Source organism: Corvus moneduloides, chromosome 22, assembly GCF_009650955.1.
Source record: "Corvus moneduloides isolate bCorMon1 chromosome 22, bCorMon1.pri, whole genome shotgun sequence".
Classification (NCBI taxonomy): domain Eukaryota; kingdom Metazoa; phylum Chordata; class Aves; order Passeriformes; family Corvidae; genus Corvus; species Corvus moneduloides.
This window is the reverse complement of record NC_045497.1, coordinates 1,936,327-1,946,439: the sequence shown is the minus strand read 5'-3', so window position 1 is coordinate 1,946,439 and position 10,113 is coordinate 1,936,327. Positions and strand designations below refer to the sequence as shown.

Below are 10,113 nucleotides of genomic sequence, written 5' to 3'. Positions count from 1 at the left end.
GAGCTTTGCAGAGAGGTTGCTGCAGTCAAAAGTCTTTTGCTTCCCTCTAGTGTTTAATTATTTCCTTGTCAGTCACTGCCCAAGGTCCACTGCACACAGAGGGAGAATAAACGGGAAAAAAACTTGCAGATCTTCCAGAGCAGATGCAGGAGAAGTTTAAACTAACTTGGATTGGGTCCTGCTCACACGCCCCAGCTCGGGAGCCAGCCCACAGCCTCTGCCTTCCCAGCACTGCGTGGTTGCAGTGACATCTCTCTGCTTCTCTTTCTGTTTTGGGATCATTTCCACGTTTAGTTCATCTTCTGCATCGATGCCAGTCTTGCCAACAATCCTCCAAGTGAAATTTTGTTCTTTTGCAGATAAATCCTTGCAGGTGGATGAAAAACACCCAGGAAACCTCCGGGTGGGTGCTCAGAGCTTTGGTTTCCCTTTTGTCCCATCTCCTCACACCAACACTGATCTGCTGAGCACCCAGAGTGTGATGAGCTCTCAGAATTCCCTGAGCCAAGCAGCCAGCATTGCTATGATTCCAAGGATGGCTTTTTAAAAGGGTTTGCTTATTCCCTGTGTGGTAACTGCTGTGCAAATGAAGAAAAGGGTGAGCAGCTTTTATGCCTCGGGACACTCTCAGCTCCCTGCAGGGGCCAGCAAGGCTATTTCCTCTATCACAGAGAGCACAGCACTATTAGCAAGAGATGTGGTGCCTCATATTTATTTTCTGCTGAAGTGTTATGGCCTGAGCTCTGCAAGACAAGAGGTATTAGCCCTGATGGGCCAGGGGTGTATCCTGCATTCCTGTGTCCTCTCTTTAATTGGATTAGCTGCTGGTTTGACTGCAGCATGAAAGTTATCTCCTCTCTCCTGGGCTTTCTGGAGAGCTTTTTGTGAGTCACAGCCCCAGCCTGGTCACGTCTGCTCCAAGGCAGTCACCTGACAATTATACAACTCCTTTTATTTCCAGTTGTCAAAAGTGAAAGCGAAGCTCACAGAGCAAGAACAGAGCTCTCAGCAGGGTCAGTCTCTGTGTGGGCACCACCTGGGCCTCTGAGGGACCCAGGAGGTCATTAAGGCTCAACTGAAGAGACCAAAGGGTTGCGTGGTAATGTTCTGCCTGAGTTCCACGCTGCACAAACTCCACGAAGCTCAGGATCTCAGCAAATATTGCTCATGCCAGAGTTATGATCCCACCAAAGGGAACTTTCCCGTTCCTGTGTGGTGGGACTGATGGATTCATGGTGCACTTTCTCAGGTGATTGCAGAGCCTTAACACCTGGCAGGACAGAAAGCTGAACTCATATTTTTACAGAAATCTCCAGTATTCTCAAGATTCCGAAATCAAGAGCGAGAAATGGTTGAGCATCTTGAAAAGCACTAAATATAAATATAAATATCTCTTGAAAATGACTAATTAATGCACTAAATTGGCGATTCCCGATTCAAACCAGCACCAAATCCGTGGTTACATGATGAGGACTAAGACCATGCCTTGCCCTTGCTGTTTGTCCTGTTTGATGGTCACACATTCAGCAGGAATGTCAGCTGGATGTGATTTTGTAGTTACTTCACTCTACCAGCAATGGCAGGAGATAATTGATGACGTTTTGGTTTCTCAGTATTGTTAAACCTTGTTAAATTGTGGATTATCCAGCCCCAGCTCCCTGCAGGAGAATTTGGGAGTGGTATCAGTTCAGGTGGTGCTGGTAGCACCTGGCAATGATTAAACTTTCAGAAAACTGAAAATAATGTTCCCAGACCTTTTGGCAGCCTCTGACACAGTTGGGCTCCTTGTTTGGTGCTGGTAGAAAAATCCTTGCAGTGCCACAGGTAATTCAGTCACTGAGCTGTGATTTGCCCCTTCAGAGAGCAGCTGAGCATCCTGAGAGGTGAATGTGCCCTTTCCTTGCAAGGTAAAGCAGAACATCATTAGCTTGGGATTTAACTGGAAAAGGATTTTTTAATAAGCAGGAGATTCTTTGAGACCCAAGGACACTGCTCTGAAGTCTTCATTTTCTGGTTGCGATATTTGGGGGGATTTCTAAAAAATAAAGGTGGAATTCTTTCCAAACATATCACCTGCGTGGCACTAAGAGGTTTTTTTCTGATTCTGTGGTCCCCACCTGTTTCCCATCCCCTTCTCTTTATCCTTCCTCCTCTTCATCCTTCCCACTTCCACATTCCCTGGCCCATTTCCATCCCGCCTCCCATCCTCAATCCCTATCCCCATCCCCATTTCTGCCCCTTTCCCTTCTACCCATCCCCTTCCCCATCTGCATTCTCTTCCTCTCCCTATCCCCATCCTTTTTCCCCCTTCCCTCATCCCCATTCCTATTCCCATCCCCTTTCCCACCCCACCCCATCCCACCGCCATCCCGGCTGGCCGGGCCGTGGTGCCGCCGGGCCGGCAGGGGCGGTGTGCGGGCGCTGCGGGCGCGGAGCGGGGGCGCGGAGCGGGCGGAGGGCGCTGCCCGGGGCCGCCCCGCTCCCCTCACGCCGGGCCCGCCGCCCCCGGCCCGGGCAGCGCTGCAGCAGCGGCGGCGCAGCGAGGCCGGCGGGGCGGCCGGAGGATGCGGGCGGGGCGGGCGCGCTGCCGTTCCCGGGTCGGGCAGCTAGAGAGCAGTGCAGGGAGCGCCAGCCCGAGCCGCGAGCTCCCTTCCTGTGGGCAAGGCCGACAGCGGAGCCGAGCGCCGGCCGAGGCCCGGGCCGGCTGCCCCCGCTCCGCTCGCCCATGGCGGAGACTAAGATCATCTACCACATCGACGAGGAGGAGACGCCGTACCTGGTGAAGCTGCCCGTGCCGCCCGAGAAAGTCACGCTGGCCGATTTCAAAAATGTCCTCAGCAACCGGCCCGTGCACAGCTACAAGTTCTTCTTCAAGTCCATGGACCAGGATTTCGGGTGAGCGGCCGCGCTCCGGGCGCATCCCCGGCCCTCGGTGCCGTCTCTCCGCCGCGGGCCGGGCAGGGCTCGGAGCATCCCCGGGGCACCTGCCGGGCTCGGCCCGGGCCAGCCCCGCTCGGCCCCGGCAGCGCCGCGAACTTGGCGGGCGCGCCGGGCCGGCCCCGCCGCGGGCTCGGGGCTGCCGCGATCGCGCCCCGCGATGCCCCGGGAGCCCCCCGTGCCCCCGGCAGGAGCCCCCCGGGCCCGCCCGGAGCTGTCGCGGTGCCCCCGGGCCCGGGCCGAGGCGGCGGGGACGGGCGGCCGCAGCTGTCACCGCGCCCGGGGAGGCCGCGGGAGCGCCCGGGCAGGGCGGGCGTGCCGGAGGGGCCGCGGGGCGCTGGGCCGGGGCGAGCGCGGAGGGCGTCGGGGTGAGGAGAGGGGCGATCCCGGGGCAGCGCTGGGACGGCGGCTGTCAAAAGCTCGGGGGTCGAACGGGTGTCAGATCCTCGGGGGTCGAACGGGTGACAGACGGTCCCGGTCGAACGGGCGTGAAATGGTCAGTGGTTAAATGAGAGACAAGTGGTCAGTGGTCAAACGGGTGTGAAATGGCCAGTGGTCAAAGAGGTGATAAGTGGTTGGTGGTCAAATGAATGTCAAATGGTCGGTGATCAAACGGGTGTGGAATGGTCAGTGGTCAAACGGGTGACAAGTGGTCAGCGGTCAGACGGTGCCAGGGGCTGCGCTCAGACAGCGACTGTCATCAAATCCGCTGGGGTCAAACGGGTGTCAGACAGCCCAAGGTCAAACGGGAGTGGAGTGGTCAGTGGTCAAACAGGTGACAAGTGGTCAGGGGTCAAACGGGTGTCACACAGTCCCTGTTCGAGCGGGTGAAAAGCGCTCAGTGGTCAAACGGCTCCAGGGGCTGCACTCGGCCAGCAGCTGTCAAACCCTCGGTGCTCACATGGCTGCCAGATGGTCAGTGGTCAAACAGGTGGCAAGTGGTCAGTGGCCAAACGTCCACTTCCAAGGGCACACGCTGAACTGGGAGTGCTGGAGAAGACCAGGGCCGGACTTTGAAATGACCTCTGTGGTGACCAGAGCCAGCTCTGTGACCGAAGCCAGGGGATGTTTGACATGGTTCTGGTCCCTGCACACCAGTGTGGCTTGCGTGCCACTGGGCTTAGCGATAGCCAGAATAAAACAAACCAATAAAAGTCCCTTTGACAGTTTGCCAGACAGTAACTTTCAAAATGTATTAATCCTTTTGTAGCAAATCACTTCTCTTTGTACTCACATCTGTCGCTGGCAAAGCAATTTTGCACAGTTAAACGCCTTGCCAGGAAAAAAAGGGAGCAGGTTTGAGGGAAACTCGTGCGGACCTGACTCCGGAATAACGCCGTGGTTGAGGTGCAGGTTTTATGTTTGGTGAGATGGATCACCCCAAGCATCCTTTGACGTGTTGTGCAGCCTCTTTCTTATCCCTGAGACCCGAAGCCTTTCATGTTGATTGTGTTTTTATCCCTGGTGGAATGTGGATATTGTTTGTTGACACGTATTTCTGATGTGGTGAGTTGTTAGTGTTGGCTTGTAACCATAGGAGTGTTCGTGGATTGACTTCTTGTTTTTCTGAGTTGTGCAAACGTTTTTTGGGGGGGGGAAACAACCTTACAAAATGTTTGTTTTCAAAATAATGTCTTTTAAATCGACTATTGGTAAATTTTTCTCCTTCATTCCTGTTGTCATAGAAATTCCAAGTTGTGTTTGTGGTGTGATTTCACTAAAGGAGGTTGGGATTGTTCAGGCAGCATCTGCATCATTCCCACTGCCACAGAAATTTAGGATTAGGAAACATAAACCATGCTGAGGCATCTTGAACACGCAGGGATGTTTTGCTCTTTGACCAGGAAACAGAGTTAGTAACAAACCCTAGGGTGGATTTTCTTTTTAGTCTCAAAATTAGGGTGAAATTTGTCTGTTGTTCCTGGAAATGGAGATGATGGAAGATGAAGGGCTGCAGGGATCAGGACCTGGAAATTCTGTTTAATTATTTAACCAACAGTCTCAAACACAACTGCTGAAAGCATTTGGGTGACAATCCATTGCCTTGAGACAGCTCAAAGTGACTCTGCACATGGGACTCCTGAGCTGTCAGATCTTTGTTTGCTTTGGTTTTGTATGTCTTGTTCCTTGTGTGTTTGTGCCTCTCTGAATCTGAAATATTTGGGAAAATCAAAAGAAAATTTAGGTGAGTTTTGTCTGTCTTAGTGAGTGTTAAGAGTAAATACGGGCTTTGTTTTCATCATCTCCTCTGCAAACTGACTTTTTGTAGAGGCATGGAATATCCTGAGCTGGGAGGGATCATCCAAGTCCAGCTCCTGGCTCTGCCCAGACACCCCAAAATCCCACCCTGTGCATCCCTGGGAGCAGTGTCCAAACCCTCCTGGAGCTCTTGGGGCTGTGCCTGTTCCCTGGGGAGCCTGGGCAGTGCTCAGCACCCTCTGGGGGAAGAACCTTTCCCCAAAACCCATCCCAACTCCCCTGGCACAGCTCCATCCTTTTAATTGTTGCAAACAGGCAATTCTAGCTGCCGTTGCCACAAACCATAACAGAGCTCTGTCTCTCTAATTTCTCTCTTATGTGCCTGAAAATCTCCTCCAGAGCAGCTCTTCCCTGGATGTTCTGTAAGTGGAGCCGCAGGGACATTTTGGATGTCCCTGTGGTGTCCTGGTGTCCTTCCCAGTTGTGCCAAGCTAGAATTTGGCTTGGTCACTTGGCAGGGCAGTCCTTAAATCCCAGTGTGGACTGTGAAATGTGAAAAGCACTCCTTGTGTTGGGAAAGCAAATGTTTTCCTGGAGAATTGGGGCCTCCTTGGGAAGCCAGGGATCGGGAACGGACTCCTTGCAATTCTGCACATGCTGTTGCAATTAAGGCATCGCCTTTCCTGGATCCTGGAATAATGGAATAAATAATGTGTCCAGAAACAGTGGATGTGCTGAGTGGTTCCCAACTGTGAAAGATGGATGGCTAAGGGTTGGGATGGAGCTGGGTCATGGATGTGTTATGGAATTAAAGCCCTGTGTTCTCTGTACCTGTGCTGGGTCCAGCTTTGCTCCTTGGAAGGTGCAGGAGGAGGCGTGGGAGTGTCACATTCCCTTCTGAACTTTGCTCACAGTTTAATTTACTGCCCTACCACTTTCCCCTGTGCCAGTTCATCCCAAGAGTGATTGCTTCCCCAGCTCATGAAGGGCTGGCCCTGCCTTTACTCTGCATTCCTGCTGGCTCCATCTGTAGACATGATGCTGTTTTTAAGATGCAGGATGTCCAGCTGTGCTCTGGCATTAATACTCAACCCTTGGAAGTGCTTTGTAGCTTCTGTTTTTATTCTGGTTGGAGGGAAACGAAGCAGGGATGTTACAGGATCCGCCTCATTAATGTGACAGCATCCACCAGCAGTGAAATTGAGGAAAGGTGATGGTTGAGGTATGTTTTTATAGACAAGGAGCCGTGTCATCAGCTGATTTAATTAATTCCAGCCACTGATTCTTTCCTCAGGGCAAAGCTCAGAGGTCACTTCCCATCACTGACATTGCTGATTCTCAGGTTACAGCCCCACACATCCTTGCAGGAACACACAATGCAATTCTGTTAATTCTTTGATGATTGAAAAAATGACAGCTAATGAATACACCTAAAAATAAAGCTGTAGCTTGTGGTGCCTGGGCTCTCATGGCTGAAACGGTGACAGCTGTGTGGGATCCAAATGATTCATAATGAATCTGTGTGACAGATCCTACAAGAGGAATTCCTATCTGTCTGCCTTTAAATATTTGGTATTTCCAGAGCTTTGCTTGTAAAACACTATCAGTGACTTCCAGAAGTACAAAATGATGAATGTGAAGGATCCAGGCATTCCCACATGTTTCATTTTCTACACAATAACCTGGTTCGAGACTTTGCTGTTCCAGTGTGGGATGTGATGCCGTGGCAGGATTGTGGCAGGAGAGGTTCAGGGAAGAACTGAACCATCTTAAAGATGTGGTCTGTCCAAAATTGGATAAATATTCCCTCTGTGTATTGTTGTGGTTCCTCTTTCCTGTTCATTCACCCTTTGAGTGGGGCAGGAAGAGTCCGTGGAATACCAGAGTGTGTCTGTTCTGCCACCCTTTGGGTGAGGTTCAAATCCTCATTCTTTCCATCGTGTGAACTAATACTCCTCTGATTATACTTCTTCAGGGAGTACTCTGAGGAGTGGCTTTTTAAGCATTCCTTTGGTATCAGCAAAGGAGCTTCCTTTCAAACTGCACTTTGAGGTGCAGCTGGTTTTGTGCAGAAATTGCTTTTCTTGGTTGAAACCTGGTGAGAAAATGGGATTTAAAGCAGTAGGAATCCAGTTTGGGATTGGGATTGTGAGCTGAATGGGGTAGTTTTTAATAGGAGAGGGACATGGGAAGCAGTGTTTTGTGCCTTTTCTCATGGAGGCAATGCAGCATCCGTGTTTTCACCCCTACCCTAAGAGGAGCCAGAAGCAGGAGTCCTAACTGACAGATGTCTTGCTGTGCTACGACTTCATAATTGGGAAGGCTTTTAGAGACAGGATGTTTTTTAAAAATGCACAGAATAGTTTTAGGGGAGAAATAAAAGAAGGAGTTGCTTATTTATCCACGAGGCTTGGGCGGTTTAGAGGGACTGTTTGCAAGAGTTTGTAGTAACAGGATAAGAGGGAATGGCTTCAGACTGACAGAGGGCAGGGTTGGATGGGATCTTGGGAAGGAATTCTTCCCTGGGAGGGTGGGGAGGCCCTGGAAGAAAAATCTGTGGTTGCTCCATCCCTGGAAGTGTCCAAGGCCAGGTTGGAGCAACCTGGGACAGTGGAAGGTGTCCCTGCCCATGCAGGGGGTGGGACTGGATGAGCTTTAAGATCCCTTCCAACCAAACCATTCTGGGATTTTCTGATATTTAAAGTGCCATTTGGACACTGGACATAAATGGTTTGGAAAAAACAGTAGATTTGGGTGTTACATCCACAGAATTCCACGGTCACTGAATGAAACCTGTTGTAAAAATCCAGCAAGCAAAGCAATGTCAGATAAAAACCTGGAAGCCTCATTTCTTCCTGCTCTCTGTTATCAGAGCCACAGAGTTCCAGACTCTGAGCAGGGAAAGTTTTTTGGGCTGAGTTCTGTGCTTGGAAAACTGTTCCCAGGCTTATCCAGGGATATGCAGCAGCCTGGACAAAAGGATTCTGCCTTTTAGGTGGACTCTGCTGCACTCTGGAGTAGTGAGGGCACCATTTTGGGTTGGGTTTTTTTGGGGGTAGTTGCTGCAACACGGATTTTAATGAGGTATTTTTGCTGGTGTTTTTAAGGAGACCCTCTCAAGACTAAAGAGCCACATGAAAGGATGCCTCCCTCCATCCTTGTTTGAAAACTGAGCAAGCAGGTGACAGAGGCTGATATAGGTCAGTTACAGGTAGGAGTTTGTCTTTTTTGAAACAGAATAAAATAAAATAAAACCGAGGCGAGTGGTTCTTATTTGCTTTAGAAAACATGGAGCTGGCAGGGGAACGTGCAGAAGGGGGCATGTGCTAAAAATAACAGTTTAGGAAAATGATCTTTGCAGCTTTGTGACGGGGATTGATGCCCACAGAGGGAGCCTGGATGGATCAGAACCAGGCCAGGGGATGTTGAGGCAACTGCAATGATCAAAGCTCTGGCAAGAATTTTCAGCTGTGCAGATGGAAAGTTTCAGAAATGCTGCTTTAGGGAGAGCCAAGCGGGGGTTGGATGTGAGGGCCTGGGGAGCAGCCAGGGACTTCAAGGTGATGTCCAGGTTACAGAGCTGAAGGATGGGCTCAGGTAGATTTGCCTGGAACCTTTTTTGGAGTTTGCCATGGAACCTTTGGCACTGAAATAGGAGCAGGGTAATCTTTGCAAAGAAACCATGTAGAATTCCCTCCTCTGTGCTTGTTTTCCCACCTGCATCCCTGTCTCCTCCTCTTCATTTTGTCTCTTTTACCCTCAGCATTACTGAGGGTGTTTTTAGAAGAGTGAGGAAGTAGTTCCAGGAGGGCAGAACTAATAAAAACAGGTTTTCTGAAGATTCATGTCCTCTCAGTGTTTACCTGCTGTATTTTCTCTGTTCTCTCATCAGTGACTAGTTGTTCAGAGACTGAGAAAAACAGAGTTTATTTGCACATGGCTTGGGGCTTCAGCTGCTCATTCAGCCCCATAATTTACCATACACACCTTTGCAAGTGCCTGTGGCACATTTACTGAAAATCTCTTTTGGCCAGCAGCAGATGGAGCAACAAGTGGGTTTCTTGTAAAAGGGTTTTTTTCCCCTCCTTTTTGGCCTGGTTTGCCTGGCTTGTAGGCTGGAGGGGAATGATTGATTGTGTAATTGCCCAACTGGCTGCAGGTCAGGCTGGGACAGCTGCTCTGGGGTGTAAACAGGCAGGGCTGAGCCAGGGGATGAATGTGAGGCATGTCACAGTCCAGGGGTGACATCCATGACCCTTCTCCCCTGCTCTGCTAGCCCTGACAGTGTCTGGGACTGGTCCAACAACACCTGGTGAAGTCACTTAGGGGATTTTTCTAAATACATTGAATTTTGAGCCATTTTCCAGCTGAGCTGTTCTGTCACATGAGCAATGTGTGGCGTGCAGTGGGAGGAGAAAGCTTTTAAAAGAAGGCTTTTCTCAAAACCCCACAGAGGGTTGAGTAGATTTCGTTGTGAAAATGCTTAATTTCCATCAGTTCTTTGAGACAGCTCCCAAACCTGAGTCTGGGGGCTCTGGCTGTGCAAGTTCAGTGGCTCTTTCCAGCTTTTATTGTACACACTTGCTCAGCTTCGAAAAGATCCTTAAAATCATGGGGTCCAACCTTTCACCAGCACTGCCAAGTCCATCACTGAACCGTGTCCCTAAGTGACCTTAAGTCCTCAGCTTGATTCAATCAAATAAATCTGGAATAATAGCCTGGAAATTGGGATTATTAAAAAGCAAGTCCTAGGCCTGAGTCTCTGGATCATCAGCAGCCCATTAGAGGGAAGGAGAATTCAGGCTCTAAGGGAGGATATAATACCTGCAGAAAATTGGAGAACTGTTACCTGATGGAAAAAAAATGGATATATTACGGATGGTGGTGTAATTAAAGCATTGAACTGAGACTTGGAAATACAAAAAAAATTGTATTTAGGCTTGGACTCAGCAAAATACATGGGCACAGTTAGGCATA

At 50.1% G+C, this 10,113-nt stretch overlaps 1 protein-coding gene across 3 annotated transcripts in view; it reads left to right on the top strand.

Moving 5' to 3' along the window:
- Positions 1-2,559: 2,559 nt before the first annotated feature.
- Positions 2,560-10,113, top strand: part of DVL1 (dishevelled segment polarity protein 1) — a 71,336-nt gene continuing 63,782 nt past the window's right edge. For 2 of the 3 annotated variants that reach the window (XM_032131738.1, XM_032131739.1), the window contains exon 1: positions 2,561-2,895. In XM_032131738.1, the coding sequence (XP_031987629.1) occupies positions 2,726-2,895 (170 nt within the window). In that variant the 5' untranslated portion in view covers positions 2,561-2,725. Of the gene's footprint in view, positions 2,896-10,113 lie in introns of all 3 variants that reach the window. The other variant, XM_032131737.1, reaches the window with a different exon arrangement.